At 42.1% G+C, this 21,415-nt stretch overlaps 1 protein-coding gene across 1 annotated transcript in view; it reads left to right on the plus strand.

The window, feature by feature from the left end:
- LOC126162109 (uncharacterized) overlaps nucleotides 1-20,118 on the plus strand; it is a 38,505-nt gene extending 18,387 nt beyond the window's left edge. Inside the window, exons 2-3 of the mRNA XM_049918384.1 lie at nucleotides 2,147-2,302; nucleotides 19,555-20,118. Coding sequence (XP_049774341.1) covers nucleotides 2,147-2,302; nucleotides 19,555-19,854 — 456 coding nt within the window. The 3' untranslated portion in view covers nucleotides 19,855-20,118. The remainder of the gene's footprint in view (nucleotides 1-2,146; nucleotides 2,303-19,554) is intronic.
- The last annotated feature ends 1,297 nt before the right edge of the window (nucleotides 20,119-21,415 follow it).

Here is a 21,415-nt window from a genome sequence, read left to right on the forward strand (position 1 = left end):
CGAATGAAGGGTAGAGCCACGGGTCGTAACACACCTGAAATGTAATGTCCACTGTTCAAAGTACCATCAATGCGAACAAGAGGTGACCGAGACGAGTAACCAATGGCACTCCTTTCCATCACGCCGGGTGATACGCCAGTATGGCGATGACAAATACACGCTTCCAGTGTACGTTCACCGCGATATCGCCAAACACAGACGCGACCATCATAATGCTGTAAACAGAACCTGGATTCATCCGAAAAAATTACGTTTTGCCATTCGTGCACCCAGGTTCGTCGTTGAGTACACCATTGCAGGCGCTCCTGTCTGTGATGCAGCTCAAGGGTAACCGCAGTCATGGTCTCCGAGCTAATAGTCCATGCTGCTGCAAACGTCGTCGAACTGTTCGTGCAGATGGTTTTTGTCTTGCAAACGTCCCCATCTGTTGACTCATTGATCGAGACGTGGCTGCACAATCCGTTACAGCCATGCGGATAAGATGCCTGTCATCTCGGCTGATAGTGATACGAGGCCGTTGGGATCCAGCACGGCGTTCTGTATTACCCTCCTCAATCCACCGAGTCCATATTCTGCTAACAGTCATTGGGTCTCGACCAACGCGAGCAGCAATGTCGCGATACGATAAACCGCAATCGCAATAGGCTACAATCCTACCTTTATCAAAGTCGGAAACGTGATGGTACGCATTTCTCCTCCTTACACGAGGCATCACAACAACGTTTCACCAGGCAACGCCGGTCAACTGCTGCTTGTGTATGAGAAATCGGTTGGAAACTTTCCTCATGTCAGCACGTTGTAGGTGTCGCCACCAGCGCCAACCTTGTGTGAATGCTCTGAAAAGCTAATCATTTGCATATCACAGCATCTTCTTCGTGTCGGTTAAATCTCGCGTCTGTAGCACGTCGTCTTCGTGGTGCAGCAATTTTAATGGCCAGTAGTGTATCTACAGATTTCTTTATATAATAATCAGCATGTCGGTTGCGAAACTTTTAGCTGTGTTCCAGCTATCCAGCACCGTCTACAAAGACTGGTGTCTCTGTTTTGAGCCATACCTTGGCGGTATTCCGTTGTCTCGTTTGAGATAAAAGCCAAAGTGACCTCATCGTCGACGCTAAGAAAGTGACGGTCATCGAATGTCGCTAGAGACGAAAAAAGTGTCCAATCGGCTTGGGCAAACTTCCAGCGTGGGCCGTAGATGTGCCATTCTACTGTATTTATTTATGGTATGGTTTTTAAGTAGAATATTAAATACAATACAAACAATAATACATGTAATTTACAAACAGACCTCTAAATTTTTAATTAATCAGTTGCGTCATTCGTTCCCATCAGGAAATCATCTAAAGCACCACGATAGGCCCTATTGTGATATTCTGCAATTATGTGACAAATTGTTTGCGTGGCTGCACCACAGTCGCAATTTGGAGATGGAGCCTTGCCCCAGCTATGAAGAGAGTCCATGCTTCAGCCATGATTGGTGCGTATCCTGCTAGCCCCTTAGCACCTAAATAAATTTCTAGATGAAAGACAAAAATTAAAAGTCATGGCGTTTTAAAGGTACCCGAAACACTGAAGAGAATGCAGCACACGTCAGAAGCGTTGGCAGCTTCGTGTGGAGAGAGCATCTACCGGCACTGGCAATCAAAAACAGTTAATCTTCCATTTATTACCACAGCATTGGTATGAAGCGAATTCGCGACATTCGGCATTGTGGGGTAAAAGATAATCCATGTTCTGCGCGTTTGCTCAAAGGCAGGTGGTTTCTTTCTTAAGCAACGCATGTACTACCAATTCTACTGTAATTAAGATCGTACTGTTATCCACTCTTCTTTTATTCTCTAACCATATAGTTCTTCAGAAAGTAACATTGTCACAATGAGGAAGTAATGATGTATAGCATGGCAGTTAGATCGCAAGCGCCGACACAGAACAGAAAGATTACAGATTATTTTTTAAAAAATCGCTGATCGAGGGTCTGGAAGGTAAATTAGACGTTCTTTCATCGAGAAAACCGACGTTCCTGTAACTCCTTAAACTTATGATGTCATGGACATGATCCAGAGAGAGCCTGTGAACATGTGCAGTGTTTATGAGCGCTCCTGCTCCATCTAGAGTGACAGCTGCCGGCCAATGACTGTTCCAGGTTTTCGGCATCGTTCTGCTCTGCATGGAGGCGGGCTTCCAACGCAAGTACCAGTACTTCGGCGTCACTGAGGTCGTCACGTACGGCAGCTTCACTGTTATCCAAGCCGCCAGGCTCGTCTGCGCTTTCTTCCTAGAATTTGTGCCAGATGACATCGTAAGTGCAACTCACATTGTGACAACCGCGATAGCTTTAACACCCGTATGATAATCTTCCCTTTTCTCATTTATTTCTTTTGTGGCGATCCAACTCGATGTCCTTACACCCGACTACATAATATTCCGTATAACTAACAGCACATAAGAATAACGGGACAAAACATTTTCCAGGCAGGCAATAAAAACCTCGAAACATGACAAGAAACAAATGAATATAGAACATCGATTCAAGTTGTGTGTCACAAAGAGTAGGTCACTAGTAAGGTATAATTAATGGTAATTTGCAAATAGCCTTATACATAAATATGGGACAACGTACGTTATGAAACAAAAAGAGCAAAACATTATTTACAACATACAGTCCTCCCTGTTCGTATCAATCGTTTGTCCTCATTACCGACATCCATGTTACGAACGTATAGGAAAGATGTAAAAAGAACCAGCGAATACACACAGCGGAAAAATTTGAACTACAGTTGTGACGTTTATTCTAGATAATTTATTGAAAAGTTCATTCTTGTTAAAACCACGAGATGTACGTCGGTTGTGTTATGCTAAATCAATGAATTACACTTAAATGATATTTTTATTAAAAATAAATAGACTTAACTGATAAGTTCAATATTTTATTTATTTGTTTGTTCCGACAAACCAAATAATAAATGCGTAGACTATTATTACTGCTTTAAGCACAGAGGAAAAAAAAACATTCCGATCAACGTTGTAACTGCAGTAGTCAGCAACACACAGTTACTGTTGTTGAAGTGAGACTGACCCAAGGCGAGCTGAGTTGAGCCGGAAGACAGTATTGAAAACAACGTCTTCTGTATCGAAAATTTCTGATTGGTCATCGCGTGAAAGGACTACGGTTATAAAGTTCCATGAATGAGGTTATATTTACGCATAAATAGCAAAAACGTTGGTTGCAGAAGCTACAGATTTGCGTGTTAGGAAAGTCTGCCTGCAGGCGGTCTGAAGAAACTGGGTCAACCACAACTGCTCCAAGGAGTGACAGAAAACAGATACTGACTGATCAAGACTGTCACAGAATCTCCCGTCTACCTCTGCAAGAATGTCGGCGTATGTAAATGTCATCTTGGAAATTTCTGCATTTGAAGTTTTTCACCGAATGGCCAGACAAGAACTTTGTGAAAGTGTTTTGCGAGAGAGGACTCCAAGAGAGAACCCTTGTTGTTGTTGTTGTGGTCTTCAGTCCTGAGACTGGTTTGATGCAGCTCTCCATGCTACTCTATCCTGTGCAAGCTTCTTCATCTCCCAGTACCTACTGCAACCTACATCCTTCTGAATCTGCTTAGTGTATTCATCTCTTGGTCTCCTTCTAGGATTTTTACCCTCCACGCTGCCCTCCAATGCTAAATTTGTGATCCCTCGATGACTCAGAACATGTCCTACCAACCGATCCCTTCTTCTAGTCAAGTTGTGCCACAAACTTCTCTTCTCCCCAATCCTATTCAACACCTCCTCATTAGTTACATGATCTACCCACCTTATCTTCAGCATTCTTCTGTAGCACCACATTTCGAAAGCTTCTATTCTCTTCTTGTCCAAACTAGTTATCGTCCATGTCTCACTTCCATACATGGCTACACTCCATACAAATACTTTCAGAAACGACTTCCTGACACCTAAATCTATATTCGATGTTAACAAATTTCTCTTCTTGAGAAACGCCTTCCTTGCCATTGCCAGTCTACATTTTATATCCTCTCTACTTCGACCATCATCGGTTATTTTACTCCCTAAATAGCAAAACTCCTTTACTACTTTAAGTGTCTCATTTCCTAATCTAATTCCCTCAGCATCACCCGACTTAATTCGACTACATTCCATTATCCTCGTTTTGCTTTTGTTGATGTTCATCTTATATCCTCCCTTCAAGACACCATCCATTCCGTTCAACTGCTCTTCCAAGTCCTTTGCTGTCTCTGACAGAATTACAATGCCATCGGCGAACCTCAAAGTTTTTACTTCTTCTCCATGAATTTTAATACCTACTCCGAATTTTTCTTTTGTTTCCTTTACTGCTTGCTCAATATACAGATTGAATAACATTGGGGAGAGGCTACAACCCTGTCTCACTCCCTTCCCAACCGCTGCTTCCCTCTCATGCCCCTCGACTCTTATAACTGCCATCTGGTTTCTGTACAAATTGTAAATAGCCTTTCGCTCCCTGTATTTTACCCCTGCCACCTTCAGAATTTGAAAGAGAGTATTCCAGTCAACATTGTCAAAAGCTTTCTCTAAGTCTACAAATGCTAGAAACGTAGGTTTGCCTTTTCTTAATCTTTCTTCCAAGATAAGTCGTAAGGTCAGTATTGCCTCACGTGTTCCAACATTTCTACGGAATCCAAACTGATCTTCCCCGAGGTCGGCTTCTACCAGTTTTTCCATTCGTCTGTAAAGAATTCGCGTTAGTATTTTGCAGCTGTGACTTATTAAACTGATAGTTCGGTAACTTTCACATCTGTCAACACCTGCTTTCTTTGGGATTGGAATTATTATATTCTTCTTAAAGTCAGAGGGTATTTCGCCTGTCTCATACATCGTGCTGACCAGATGGTAGAGTTTTGTCATGACTGGTTCTCCCGAGGCCATCAGTAGTTCTAATGGAATGTTGTCTACTCCCGGGGCCTTGTTTCGACTCAGGTCTTTCAGTGCTCTGTCAAACTCTTCACGCAGTATCGTATCTCCCATTTCATCTTCATCTACATCCTCTTCCATTTCCATAATATTGTCCTCAAGTACATCGCCCTTGTATAAACCCTCTATATACTCCTTCCACCTTTCTGCTTTCCCTTCTTTGCTTAGAACTGGGTTGCCATCTGAGCTCTTGATATTCATACAAGTGGTTCTCTTCTCTCCAAAGGTCTCTTTAATTTTCCTGTAGGAAGTTCTATCTTACCCCTAGTGAGACAAGCCTCTACATCCTTACATTTGTCCTCTAGCCATCCCTGCTTAGCCATTTTGCACTTCCTGTCGATTTCATTTTTGAGACGTTTGTATTCCTTTTTGCCTGCTTCATTTACTGCATTTTTATATTTTCTCCTTTCATCAATCAAATTCAATATTTCTTCTGTTACCCAAGGATTTCTATTAGCCCGCGTCTTTTTACCTACTTGATCGTCTGCTGCCTTCACCACTTCATCCCTCAGAGCTACCCATTCTTCTTCTACTGTATTTCTTTCCCCCATTCCTGTCAATTGTTCCCTACTGCTCTCCCTGAAACTCTCTACAACCTCTGGTTCTTTCAGTTTATCCAGGTCCCATCTCTTTAAATTCCCACCTTTTTGCAGTTTCTTCAGTTTCAATCTGCAGTTCATAACCAATAGATTGTGGTCAGAATCTACATCTGCCCCAGGAAATGTCTTACAATTTAAAACCTGGTTCCTAAATCTCTGTCTTACCATTATATAATCTATCTGAAACCTGTCAGTATCTCCAGGGTTCTTCCATGTATACAACCTCCTTTCATGATTCTTGAACCAAGTGTTAGCTATGATTAAGTTATGCTCTGTGCAAAATTCTACAAGGCGGCTTCCTCTTTCATTCCTTCACCCCAATCCATATTCACCTACTATGTTTCCTTCTCTCCCTTTTCCTACTGACGAATTCCAGTCACCCATGACTATTAAATTTTCGTCTCCCTTCACTACCTGAATAATTTCTTTTATCTCGTCATACATTTCATCTATTTCTTCATCATCTGCAGAGCTAGTTGGCATATAAACTTGTACTACTGTAGTAGGCATGGGCTTTGTGTCTATCTTGGCCACAATAATGCGTTCACTATGCTGTTTGTAGTAGCTAACCCGCACTCCTATTTTTTTATTCATTATTAAACCTACTCCTGCATTACCCCTATTTGATTTTGTATTTATAACCCTGTAATCACCTGACCAAAAGTCTTGTTCCTCCTGCCACCGAACTTCACTAATTCCCACTATATCTAACTTTAACCTATCCATCTCCCTTTTTAAATTTTCTAACCTACCTGCCCGATTAAGTGATCTGACATTCCACGCTCCGATCCGTAGAACGCCAGTTTTCTTTCTCCTGATAACGACGTCCTCTTGAGTAGTCCCCGCCCGGAGATCCGAATGGGGGACTATTTTACCTCCGGAATATTTTACCCAAGAGGATGCCATCATCATTTAATCATACAGTAGAGCTGCATGTCCTCGGGAAAAATTACGGCTGTAGTTTCCCCTTGCTTTCAGCCGTTCGCAGTACCAGCACAGCAAGGCCGTTTTGGTTAATGTTACAAGGCCAGATCAGTCAATTATCTAGACTGTTGCCCCTGCAACTACTGAAAAGGCTGCTGCCCCTCTTCAGGAACCACACGTTTGTCTGGCCTCTCAACAGATACCCCTCCGTTGTGGTTGCACCTACGGTACGGCCATCTGTATCGCTGAGGCACGCAAGCCTCCCCACCAACGGCAAGGTCCATGGTTCATTATGTGAACAAAATGCAGAGCAAGAAACGTACACAATGGGCTGTAGCACACAGGGAGTGGACGCAAGACAGGGCTAGTCATTTGAGGTGACGATACTAAGAGTAGCACCTTTGGAAGCGACGGAATTAGCCCTTCACTACAGACTGGAGTCAAATTGATACCACACTAATAATGCTCAGCGATTTCACACTGTTTCTGAGGTTAACTTTCAAAAATTTTGCTATGCTTTTCATTATGTGTGGTAGGTTTTTTTTTTTTTACCAGATGATCAACGTCTTTTGAATATTCATTCATATTTGAGTATTTCAAGCTTAATTTATAAATTATTGACAATAGCAACTCGAGAGAGAGAGAGAGAGAGAGAAATGGCTCTGGGCACTATGGGACTTAACTACTGAGGTCATCAGTCCCCTAGACTTAGAACTACTTAAACCTAACTAACCTAAGGACATCACACACATCCATGCCCGTGGCAGGATTCGAACCTGCGACCGTAGCGGTCGCGCGGTTCCAGACTGTAGCGCTTAGAACCGCTCGGTCACCTTGGCCGGGAGAGAGAGAGAGAGAGAGAGAGAGAGAGAGAGAACTCATCGAACCGCACCTTCAAACTTATCTTTCTCCAGTCTGCATGTGCAGCGTCGATACCTAACACTTGTTTCTTAGTGAGGTACTTGTTGCTGAATTTAGTGATGATTGCGTAGTCTACTTGACTTCGACTGTGACTGCGTGAGAAAAAAATGGTAAGCCTTGTGTATTAATTCATGTACTTGGAAAATGCGTTTAACTATTTAAACACAACAAAACGTTTTGTAAGCTTCTAGTCTTACTGTTAACACTTATCTTTCAATGCCGGTGTACGATGAATTCTCTACCTGGGCCAACTAGAAAGAAAATTCGTCCAAATGATACAGACTTTCAAGAGTTTTAAAGCTATGGTTTGAAAAACTGAGAGATCAAATGATGATGAAAGTGCGATCTTAGTGATGCAAAAACGATTGTAAGCAAAAGAGATCAGGAAAGTGGTAGTTCAGAAGAAGAATCAGGTGAAAATCTGAGAGATTTCCGGTATGCAAAAAATGGTTTCTAATAGTCCACGCATCCGTTTGTTAGGCTTCGTTCTAGAACGCCACAATATAGTGGTGCAATTAACTGGACTTAGACAACAATTTAGGATGCCACCGATGACTGAAAAGGAAGCTTGGTCCTGTTTATTTTTCTAGACAGTTTGGAGTCTGCTGTGGAATACACGAATCGGAGATTGGCCCGGATGCGAAGAAGGTGTGCGGTTTTCTTGGCTTATTGTTTTATTTTTTTTTTCGCCAAACCTGGAAAATATCAGACGATTATTTGCAACAGATGCAACTGGTGGAACTGATAGGGATATATTTCGATGCAACATTAACGTGAGTCGTTTTGCCATTCTGCTTCAGAGCATGAGATTTTATGATGCAAATACACGAGATGAAAAGAAATAAAGATGATCCTGAAGCACCAATACCAGAAGTATCCAACGAATTTGTACCTAACTGCTAGTCAGCCTACAGTATTGGTTATTGGGCTGTGGTAGATGCGTTGCTTGTAGGATTTAATGGAAGGTGTACATTTAACAATGCGACGGGCGTTTAGTAAGTACTGAATCACATGTTTTTGTGAAAGCAGGTTAGTTTTATTCAGGATTACCCACTCTTTTGGCTAGAAAAACCCTATTTTTCAAGATTATCTCCATTCAATGCGACGGCCTTAGCCACCGTACTGGTAGGGCCTCACGCCACCTCACTGCAGGGGCCTGAATGCCTGCTCTGATCGACGTCGGAGCCAACGTTTTGCTGCGTCAATAAATTCCCCATCATCCATGTACAGCTTCCCGCGGAGTGCTTCCTTCATTGGGCCACACAGATTGATGTTGGAAGGTGCGAGATCTGGGCTATGAGGAAGAAGAGGCCAATGAAGTTTTGTGAGCTCCTCTTGGGGGCGCAGCCTTGTATGAGGCCTTGTGCTGTTATCGAGAATTTCGTTTGCATTTTTGTGGTGGCAAACTTGCTGAAGTCGTTTTTTCAATTTCTTGAGGGTAGCACAATACACTTCAGAGTTGATCGTTGCATCATGAGGAAGGCATCAGACACAAGAACTCCTTCAGAGTCATTACTTTACCGGCTGAGCGCGTGGCTTTGACCTTCTTAGAAGGAGAGCTGGTATGGCGTCGCTCCATGGATTGCCATTTTGTTTCCTGTTCAAACTGATGAACCCGTGTTTCATGGCCTGTGAGGATGTTGGACAAAAAGAACCAGCCTCGTAACGCGCAACCAATTCCAGACAGATGATCCTTCGTTCCTCTTTGCGTGGTCTTCTGTTAGGTGACGAGGAACTCGGCAGACACACACCTCTGAGTACCCCAACTGGTGGACGAGAGTGTCAACACTACCAGCAGAGACGCCCAATTGAGCAGCGAAGTGTTTGTGATCCGTCGAACATCTAGAATGAGAGTGTCCGCACGTTCCAACATTGCAGGAGTCACAGCTGGGTGTGGCCGGCCGACACGCGGGATATCGGACAGGTTTGTGCGACCTCGTTGCGATGATCACAGACGCCTCACCCAACGAGTTACAGTGCTTTTGTTTACTGCCAGGTCCACGTCTACATTCTGCAAGCGCCCATGAATGCAATCCTCTGGTTATCCGCGATAGGAAACTCAATGACAGCTGTCTGCTCGGAAGCAACTCCGTTACAGACGACATTTTGACGGCTACATCAACAAATCTGCATTACGTGACTGCTATTCACAATAAAGTGCCTGGCAGAGGGTTCAATGAACCACCTTCAAGCTGTCGCTCCACCGTTCCAGTCTCGAACGGCACGCGGGAAAAACCAGCACTTAAATTTTTCCGTGCGAGCCATGATTTATCTTAATTTATCGTGATCATCATTTCTCCCTACGTAGGTGGGCGCCAACAAAATGTTTTCGCAATCGGAGGAGAAAACTGGTGATTGAAATGCCATGAGAAGATCGCGTCGCAACAAAAAACGCCTTTGTTTTAATGATTGCCACTCCAATTCACGTATCATGTCTGTGGCACTATCTCCCCCATTTCCCAATAATACACAACGAGCTGCCCTCCTTTGTACTTTTTCGATGTCATCCGTCAGTCCCAACTGATGTGGATCCCACACCACACAGCAATATTCCAGAATAGCGCGGACAAGCGTGGTGTAAGCAGTCTCTTTAGTAGACCTGTTGCACCTTTTAAGTGTTCTGCCAATGAATCACAGATTCTGGTTGGCTCAACCCACAACATTATCTACGTGATCGTTCCAATTTAGGGTATTTGTAATTGTAATCCCTAAGTATTTAGTTGAATTTAAAGCCTTCTTATTTGTGTGACTTATCGCTTAATCGAAATTTAGCTGATTTGTTTTAGCACTCATGTGAATAACTTCACACTTTTCTTTATTTGTAGTCAATTACCACTTTCGCACCATACACAAATCTTATCTAAATCATTTTGCTATTCAGTTTCGTCATCTGATGACTTTACAAGACGGTAAATGACAGCCTCATCTGCAAAAACTCTAAGACGGCTACTGATTTTGTCTCCTATGTCGTTAATATAGATCAGGAACAATAAAGGGCCTGTAACACTTCCTTGGGGAACGCCGGCTACTTATAGCGCCGCCAGCAACAGGAACTTCGTGAAGCTATGGAGGCTGAAGCGGGAATATTCCATGACGTCCCACAACAAATTCCTCCTTTTTTTTCAATCGATACCGGTCAACAAATAAAAAAACGTGTTGCGTTACTTATTGAGCACCCATCGTAATAAGCCACGCAAATTTGAACTAAAAGTTACGGTTTTAACCGATGCCAAAAATAATTATTTTGAAATAGATACATATATAGTGGAAAGGATTATGATGGTATAACACTCTCGGAACAGAAAAGGAAGCTACAGAAACCAATTCAAGCATTATTGAGGTTGTCTTCTCCAATTCATGGCTGAAATAGGAATATCACGGCTGATAATTCGTTTTCATCTGTTGAACTGGTGATCACCCCTGAAGCAAAGGAAACTGACATACATTGGGTCGGTAAAAAAGAATCGGTAAAAAAGAGTCACTAAAAAAGAGTCACTAAAAAAGAGTCACTAAAAAAGAGTCACCGGGAAATACCATCATAATTTTTATCCCTCCAGAATAGAGAAGTAAGTTGCATTTACGGTTCTTCAAAGGATATAGCACTGCTATCAGATGTACAAAAGAGGGGCAGAGCTGTACAACTTATGCCATCTATACATGTTTCTGAAGGTCAAGATAAAGAAGTTAAAACTCCAGAAATTGTTAGTTTCTACAACAGTACAAAATCTAGAGTTGACGTTATCGGTGAAGAATGTGTGAATACAGTACTAGTCGTAGGACAAGAAGCTGGCCCATGTCGTCATTATATTTCGCATTCTGCAGTCAATACATTTATTCACCAACTGCGACATAATCGCGTGTAGAAACAGTGATCCAATACTGTAAAATGCTTTTTTATTACAGTCTCTGACCACAAATGAATTCTTTAGACGATGACCGGTTTCAGTCTGTAATGACCATCTTCAAATCTTTTTTACACCATGTCCTAAAGTGACATAATGGACAATTTAGTAGCTAGTTGGCAATAATCACTATGTGGACGATGTAGCCTATTCTACACCATATTTTAAATCTATGTGACGATGCTATGCTGATTATATTTATATGTTTTGACGATGCCATTATGGCAGTATCACTTTAGGACATGGTGTAAAAAAGATCTGAAGATGGTCATTACAGACTGAAACCGGTCATCGTCTAAAGACTTCATTTGTGGTCAGAGACTGGAATAAAAAAGAATAATACATTTATTCTTCCCAGGCTGCACCCGAAAAATCTCAATAAGCGAGGCCTCAGTTAACGAAAAAGCTTGCGAAACAACTAGTTAGTGATGAGATAGAGAGGAGATTACGTAATACTTATATTCCCCAGAAAATGAGATCATCAATCAGGAAGATTCTTGATTTAAAAAAAAAGAGGAACAAACAGTATCGGGTAGAAATACGCTGGAAACTAGAAAATGTTGCTCTTTATCTCCCAAAAAACTGAAAAGTATGCACGTGCTGTAATCGTCCAGATTGGGGATACTGCTCATCATTTTCGTGTCACAGTTGTGTATGACATATTTCTTTTCTAAAAGTGAACAATATTTTACATTATTTGTATCTGACCCTCCCCCATGTACGAGTCGTAAGAACGTGCGTAGTGGCAGTTGGAAGGAGCAGTGTACCCCGTGACGCTCCAGCCAATGCCGTCTTTCCGCCGTGACTGACAGTAGCGTGTGGTGATCTATAGTTCGCAAGACTTCGTGCAAACGTTGGCGTCATTTTGACGTCACACAACAACATTCACCTCATATACAGAGAACCGGCGGTTATGCTTTTTCTTTACTGCAGGGTCCGTTAATTTCGAAGTTACGTTGTTTATAAATGTTTAAAGTTTTGCAGTCATACGGACTGGCAGCAGATAAGGAAGGGATTAACGTGTCTGCAAGAACTAAGTCCGATATTTGCTGAAAAAATTGAACTAACTATTTTTCCAAACACCTCTGTAATGTGCTGTAATTGAAGACCTTCCTTTTTTGGAAAAGAAGTTTCCTGAAAGAACTAGCTCGTAACTTTTCCTTCATACTCGTGCTTATAGACGACTGAAGTTAACTTTCAAAAATTTTGGTATGCTTTTTATTATGTGTGGTAGTTTTTTTTTTTTTTTTTTACCAGATGATCAACGTCTTCTGAATATTCATTCATATTTGCGATTTCATGCTTAATTTATAAACTATTGACAATAGCACTCATTTATAAGTAACGTCGAAATTTACAGAACGTACGTACATTGATCAGCCAGAACGATTATGACCAGCTACCTAATAGCCGGTATGTCCATCTTTGGTACGGATAACACGGCGACAATTCGTGGCATGGAAGCAATGAGACCTTGGTAAATCACTGGAGGGAGCAGGCACCACATCTGCACACACAAGTCACCTAATTCCCGTAAATTTGGGGACGAGTGGCGATGAGGTCTGACGCCACGTTCGATCACATTCCAGATATGCTCTATACGGTGCAGTTCCCCCCCTTATACTCCTGGCCTTGAGACATAACACATCATCTTGTTGAAAAATGCCTCTGCCGTCCGGAAACTTGATCGTCATGGGTGCTTTACGTTTTAGAAACGCAAAGACAATAACAATAATACTAATATTTACCCATGGCAAGATGCGAACCTGTCAGTTCGCTACTTTATAACTCCATGCTTATTACCACTACACCACGCTGTATTTTCAAAGGCCGACTTATGTGATGTAAATTAATCTCATGTAAAACCACTGATATGTCATTAAGCGACGTTTAATTATAACAAATCGCACCAAAAACGACGTGTTTTTATAAATCTCCAACGTCCCGTTGTCTTGAAACGGCACATTTTCATGATGCGCAAGGTACGATACGAAAACCAATTTCGGAATCCAATATGGTGTCTCCTAAGCGTCAAGTATCGAACACTAACGAATGTCGATAGCAGTTACTGCGATCTCCGTACTGTGACGTCAAAATGACGTCACTGTGCCCGAAGTCTTGTGAACTGTAAGTTACCCTCTAGGCCTAGGGCGAGCTTCGAGGTGCGCGTAGAACATTTAGTGTTGATTTTGACGTTAGTTTAGGCATGGCGAATATACTCAGTCATTGTAGCGCTGATTATAGGTAGCATAAGGCGAACACGACCAGTATCACATTAAGAAGCGACGAAGCAACCTTCCATTTATCTGGAAAGGTTAATCGGTACAATGTGATAGTGTGGATCACTGAACATCCTCATGAATTTGTGGCGGATGAAGGAGATTTGCCGAAAGTTAATGTTCCCTGTGCATCGTCAAAGACGAAGCTGTATGAGTCGTTTTTCTTCTGTGAGAAGACTGGGAGGGTATCTGTTACATTGATATGTTGTAGTTGCTGTTCTCTCCACAACTGATAGCTTATCCCGAGGATTTTACCTTCAAACAAGCGGGGGCAACCCCTCATTGGAGCATCGATGTTCGTCGCTATCTAAACGACGAACTTCCGCATCGCTGAATTGGGCATAGTGGTGAAGATGAAATGGCTCCACTCCGCCTGACCTAACGCTTTGTGGCTAGGGATGGCGGTTTTCACTGAAACAACTGGTTTTCGACCGGCCGGTGTGGCAAAGCGGTTCTAGGCGCTACAGTCTGGAACCGCGTGACCGCTACGGTCGCAGGTTTGAATCCTGCCTCGGGCATGGATGTGTGTGATGTCCTTAGGTTAGTTAGGTTGAAGTAGTTCTAAGTTCTAGGGGACTGATGACCTTAGATGTTAAGTCCCATATCAGAGTCATTTGAACCAACTGGTTTTCAGTCATTTAGGTTTTTTTCACGTCAGTTTAACCGGTGTGTTAAAACCGCCCAAGGTAATCGGTTTCAGAAATAACTCATTTTTGGTTTTTTATTACTATTATTTGCTGTAATAAACTTAGAAATCGTACAAAGATCGAAAAATTTTGACTTTGTCAGTTTCAAAATACATAGAATTACAACATTAAATAAAATAGGCAAATAAGAGAAAACTAATGTCGTTCACCGTTCGCTGCTTTTCTCGAAAAGTGGTAAACGGTTGACTACTACAAAAAATCACCAGTATTCTCCTATTTATCCTAACTATTTGAAACTCTGCTAAAAATCATTTTGTAATCGTGTATCATATCACTGTTTGCACATTACAAATAAGTGAAATCTGAAGTTGAAGAACCCTGTTTTTTCGTGTTTATTTGTCCATTTTCCAGGCGAAAAGCAAATGAAGGCATATTGTGTAGACACAGGCAGCAGATAAGCTACTTTGTACTATATTGTCAATTATGAATTATGTCTTAAGTTTTAAATTATGTCGCAAATTTATTGTGCCTGTAACACTTTTTAACTATTTAAAGCAAATAGAGCATTGTACTTCACTGATACCACACTTCGTAAAATACTTCTAGACTACGGGTGGCGTTATTCTGTAATCAACTAATGTCCAAAGACGAGAGCGTGAAACCATCATATACAGGATTATTCTATATGATGGACCCGTTATCAAAACTCCGTCTTTGTTGTTGTTGTGGTCTTCAGTCCTGAGACTGGTTTGATGCAGCTCTCCATGCTACTCTATCCTGTGCAAGCTTCTTCATCTCCCAGTACCTACTGCAGCCTACATCCTTCTGAATCTGCTTAGTGTATTCATCTCTTGGTCTCCCTCTACGATTTTTACCCTCCACGCTCCCCTCCAGTACTAAATTGGTGATCCCTTGATGCTTCAGAACATGACCTACCAACCGATCCCTTCCTCTAGTCAAGTTGTGCCACAAACTCCTCTTCTCCCCAATTCTTTCAATACCTCCTCATTAGTTATGCGATCTACCCATCTAATCTTCAGCATTCTTCTGTAGCACCAAATTTCGAAAGCTTCTATTCTCTTCTTCTCCGAACTATTTATCGTCCATGTTTCACTTCCATACATGGCTACACTCCATACATATACTTTCAGAAAAGACTTCCTGACACTTAAATCAATACTCGATGTTAACAAATTTCTCTTCTTCAGAAAGGCTTTCCTTGCCATTGCCAGTCTATATTTATATCCTCTCTACTTCGACAATCATCAGTTATTTTGCTCCCCAAATGGCAAAACTCCTTTACTACTTCTACTTTAAGTGTCTCATTTCCAAATCTAATTCCCTCAGCATCACCCGACTTAATTCGACTACATTCCATTATCCTCGTTTTGCTTTTGTTGATGTTCATCTTATACCCTCCTTTCGAGACACCGTCCATTCCGTTTAACTGCTCTTCCTAGTCCTTTGCTGTCTCTGACAGAATTACAATGTCATCGGCGAACCTCAAAGTTTTTATTTCTTCCCCATGGATTTTAATACCGTCTCCGAATTTTTCTTTCGTTTCCTTTACTGCTTACTCAATATACAGATTGAATAACATCCGGGAGAGGCTACAACCCTGTCTCACTCCCTTCCCAACCGCTGCTTCCCTTTCATGCCCCTCGACTCTTATAACTGCCATCTGGTTTCTGTACAGATTGTAAATAGCCTTTCGCTCCCTGTATTTAACCCTGCCACCTTCAGAATTTGAAAGAGAGTATTCCAGTCAACATCGTCAGAAGCTTTCTCTAAGTTTACAAATTCTAGAAACGTAGGTTTGCCTTTCCTTAATCTAGCTTCTAAGATAAGTCTTAGGGTCAGTATTGCCTCACGTGTTCCAACATTTCTACGGAATCCAAACTGCTCTTCCCCGAGGTCCACTTCTACCAGTTTTTCCATTAGTCTGTAAAGAATTCACGTTAGTATTTTGCAGCTGTGACTTATTAAACTGATAGTTCGGTAATTTTCACATCTGTCAACACCTGCTTTCTTTGGCATTGGAATTATTATATTCTTCTTGAAGTCTGAAGGAATTTCGCCTGACTCATAGATCTTGCTCACGAGATGGTAGAGTTTTGTCAGGACTGGCTCTCCCAATGCTGTCAGTAGTTCTAAAGGAATGTTGTCTACTTCCGTGGCTTGTTTCGACTCAGGTATTTCAGTGCTGTGTCAAACTCTTCACGCAGTATCATATCTCCCATTTCATCTTCATCTACCTCCTCTTCCATTTCCATAATATTGTCCTCAAAAACATGGCCCCTGTAGAGAACCTCTACATACTCCTTCCACCTTTCTGCTTTCCCTTCTTTGCTTAGAACTGGGTTTCCATCTGAGCTCTTGATACTCATACAAGTGGCTCTCTTTTCTCCAAAGGTCTCTTTAATTTTCCTGTAGGCTGTATCTATCTTAACCCTACTGAGATAAGCCTCCACATCCTTACATTTGTCCTCTAGCCATGCCTGCTTAGCCATTTTGCACTTCCTGTCGATCTCATTTTTGAGACGTTTGTATTCCGTTTTGCCTGCTTCACTTACTGAATTTTTGTATTTTCTCCTTTCATCGATTAAATTCAGTATCTCTTCTGTTACCCAGTTCATCTTTATTCACGTACAAATCCAAAATGAACTAACTTTATACCAATGAAAAGAGGAAGTTTCAAAGTTTTTTTCATAATGTTTGATATCAATTTGAATCCGTCGGACATCATTCTCTGACACTCGCGGTTGGCCTGTGCTGCTTCCTTTGCACGTATTCCCAGCCTGTTTAAATTGCTTATACCAACTGCTAATGCTTTTGCGAGTTCGTGGTTGAATACCGAATTTGGTTCGAAATGCTCGCTGCACTGCAATTTGCTACTCACTTTTCGCGAACTCAATAACGCAAAGAACCTTGTGCTCCACAATCGCCATCTCTCTCTCTCTCTCTCTCTCTCTCTCTCTCTCTCTCTCACTCAGCCCACAGCGATACGGAATGACGGCCCTATTGCCGCGCGAATTCTGCCGGCCTGTTTTTTTAAAGGTTTTCAGAAACCATCAGCGTCCACCCGCCAAAAACTTTGAAACTTCCTCTTTTCATTGCTATAAAGCTTGTACTTGAATAGATACGAATTTTTGAAAATGGGTCCATTATTTAGAGTAACGCTGTATTATAGACCAGATGGGGCAAGTCTCGCACACGTGCCGTCTCACGACACACCACATGACAGTAGGTACATTACTATATCAGCAATGCTGCACCAATTCTTATGCACTATGTTTCTTTGCTCGTTTCTGTCGACATTTTTATTAAAACAGCACTGATCGCTTCAGTCACTTTCATTAATAACGCAAAGTTACAAAACAATGGAAATTTAATTACAAAAATTACTCGTTTTTTTAAAGGTTTACAAAATTTTTAGCACTATTGCTATGACTAAACGCTATTTCGGTTTTTTTACCCGGTTATTAATAAAAATAAAAACACTCATGTTAAAAACCGAGAGCAAACAATACCAGTTATTGAGGACGAAAATACCGGTATCGGTTTTAATCGGTCAGTTTTTTCCGTTCCAATTTATGACTTTCTCCACTGGGGATACATTAAGGACCGTCTTTATGTACCCCCACTGCCAAGAATACTGGAACAGCTCGGAGACCGCATCAACGTTGCTGCGATGACTAATGACAAGACAGCTTCTACACAACGAGGGGCACTCCTTGAACAACTGCAGACTGCAAAACGCAAACTGGCTTTGTTTGCAGTTATATCATGCAGCAGTCATATTTGTAGATATAATGCCTCGAGAAATAAAGATCTCTGAAAACGACTGAATCATTTATAGTTGGCCCGAATTATAAAAGCAGTTGGCATCGATTCGCACAGAGAATCGACATTTTTGTCCGCGACTGCACCAGCAGACTATGAATCACGAGACAGAGCTGAGGAAAGCAGCTACATCAGAAGAAACTCAGTTTTACGCATACACCTACATCTACATTTATACTCCGCAAGCCACCCAACGGTGTGTGGCGGAGGGCACTTTACGTGCCACTGTCATTACCTCCCTTTCCTGTTCCAGTCGCGTATGGTTCGCGGGGAGAACGACTGCCGGAAAGCCTCCGTGCGCGCTCGAATCTCTCTAATTTTACATTCGTGATCTCCTCGGGAGGTATAAGTAGGGAGAAGCAATATATTCGATACCTCATCCAGAAACGCACCCTCTAGAAACCTGGACAGCAAGCTACACCGCGATGCAGAGCGCCTCTCTTGCAGAGTCTGCCACTTGAGTTTGCTAAACATCTCCGTAACGCTATCACGCTTACCAAATAACCCTGTGACGAAATGCGCCGCTCTTCTTTGGATCTTCTCTATCTCCTCCGTCAACCCGACCTGATACGGATCCCACACTGATGAGCAATACTCAAGTATAGGTCGAACGAGTGTTTTGTAAGCCACCTCCTTTGTTGATGGACTACATTTTCTAAGGACTCTCCCAATGAATCTCAACCTGACACCCGCCTTACCAACAATTAATTTTATATGATCATTCCACTTCAAATCGTTCCGCACGGACACTCCCAGATATTTTACAGAAGTAACTGCTACCAGTGTCTGTTCCGCTATCATATAATCATACAATAAAGGATCCTTCTTTCTGTGTATTCGGAATACATTACATTTGTCTATGTTAAGGGTCAGCTGCCACTCCCTGCACCAAGTGCCTATCCGCTGCAGATCTTCCTGCATTTCGCTGCAATTTTCTAATGCTGCAACTTCTCTGTATACTACAGCATCATCCGCGAAAAGCCGCATGGAACTTCCGACACTATCTACTAGGTCATTTACATATATTGTGAAAAGCAATGGTCCCATAACTGCCGGTTGAGCGCTGTAAGCGGTCATGGGCAAGCTCTATCGTACGTCCTGTTTTTGTTCTTGTTCTAAATGGGCATTTCATTCAGTGGCGCGTGAAGACTTGGTTCCGTTGTGACAGTGCTACGGGAATGTACGCTACAGCTATCTCTCCTTCAAGTTTGTCGGGCGCAGACATGACGGTGCTACCACCCAGCCAGGTCTTCAGTTCGCTTTGTCGGGTAATTAAGTTACTTTTTCAATTTCATAAAGCACATTTTTTTTTTCATTTCTAACTTCTCACCCGCGTTCGCAGGTATACAGATAGCGCTACATGTTTTCCGAGCAGTTTACAATGACGGCAGAGCCGAAGGTCAATCAAGAAAGTGTGTGTGTGTGTGTGTGTGTGTGTGTGTAGTAGATTGCTAATAGTGTGTGACGCTCGCAGGACCTGGTGTGGACCCGCACGGGCATGGTGCTGTACACGGTGAGCGGCTGGGTGCAAGTGGTGGAGTGCAAGGAGGACCTCGACCGAGCTGGCCTCGGCTTCATCGCCGCGTTCATCTTCCTCTTCGACCAGACAGTCTTCTTCCTCAACCACCCCATCCCCGAATGGATGCTGGAGCCGCCCCCGGGAGAGACTACCTGCGAGGAAGAAAAAGCTGCCGCAGAGTCGGTCCAGCAGGAGCAAAACAAGGCACTGCTGGAGGAAAAGGGCAACTGTGTGAGGAGGGCCGTCGCATCGTAGGCTTCAAACCTGCTGTGGACGGACTGTTTTGGACACCAGCGCTACAGACAGCGAGTTAAGTTTTCTCCTATTCCTGCCTATCAACACCCGAAACATACACAATGCAAAATAACTATGCAGAAGCAGCACAGTTACTACGTGCTCTTAATTTTATTCTTAAATCAGAGCTGCGGACGTGGTTTTGCCGAATACGTGAGGAGCATCAAAACCAACCCCTCCTGCCACAAATTTTGGCGCTTTAAAAAAAAAAAAAAAAAAAAAGAAGCAACACGTTGGACAATGCATTTCGGTCCCTGTGAGTCAATCAGCTGATGAAATTTGAATCTTACATCACATCTCGTGCTCTGGTGAGGTGAGGTCATACAAATGAACGTTTCTGTTCGAAAAGTTTAGGTGCTGAACACTGAAAATTGCGAATCACAAAGAAAATAAAGAAAATGAGGCTTATATAAGAAACTTACTAACGTACCAGAAAGCGGGAAAACATTCAATGTTGTTTAATCCGTAACTAATACGGTGAAATTTTTCTAACACTGCTAATATCGTGGGGTAATCAAACACTCAGGTTTTCATTTCAGAATTAGGACAGTGAAAATAAAACCGACTCTTATGAATATTTGAAGGTGAACATGTTTAAAACGTGAAATAATGATTGTAATTATTTTCTTGTTAAATAAATATTATGAAGTAACAAAAATACAGTGTACAAAGGATTGGTGTGTTTTACCATTACAAAATTGTTGACATTCAGAAATTATTAACGGACTGCAAGAGTACTGGAACGAGGGAGTAAACCAAATCACACGAGTTTCACGCGCAGCCCTCAACAAACACTTTACGCCCAGTTACTTGGTATTGGTGTCCTAGAATTAATACAGCAAACTTCTTGTTTTCTCACCTTTTAATGTAGTTGCCTGTAAAACCTCTTCAGTTCTCACCTCATTTTCATTTTCCTCGCCCTCTCCTAATTCTGAATCGCTTTCATGTTTGCTTTTATAGTGGACATCAAGATGTCGGTAATTGTTGCTGTTCAATTCAATCGCTACTTCATCAAGGACTGACCGTACCCATTCACCGTGGTTAGGATCGCTTACTGTCATTATATCTGTCATTATATTAAGAAAAAGAAACGCCATTCAATCTAGGATAGCAGAAAATACTTCGTCAGTAGAATCTCATACTTGGTATGGTTGAGTCAGTCTGACCCCAAATGAAAGAAAGACTGGTCTACGGTCACAAACTTAGTTAATTTTACTATTGTCGAGCAAGTGACGTGCAACTTCTGATGTTTTGAAGTCATTCAAGCTGAAGACAGTCGTACGCTGTTGGCATCGGGTTTTTAAGTTTCTCCCTAGACAAGATACGAGTGTCATTCAATACTTAGAGACACAAACTGGTCTGCGGAAAAAACTGGTAATAGGGGAAGTTTGGTACTTTTACGGCTTTACTTTGGCATCACTGGGATGAGCCCTGATCACCTGATGTATCAACATTGTTTTGCTTATAACCTTAAAAATACATTTCAAGATTGTGAGTGCACTCGAAACGTACACATTAGTTG

The sequence above is a fragment of the Schistocerca cancellata genome, chromosome 2, assembly GCF_023864275.1.
Source record: "Schistocerca cancellata isolate TAMUIC-IGC-003103 chromosome 2, iqSchCanc2.1, whole genome shotgun sequence".
Lineage (NCBI taxonomy): Eukaryota > Metazoa > Arthropoda > Insecta > Orthoptera > Acrididae > Schistocerca > Schistocerca cancellata.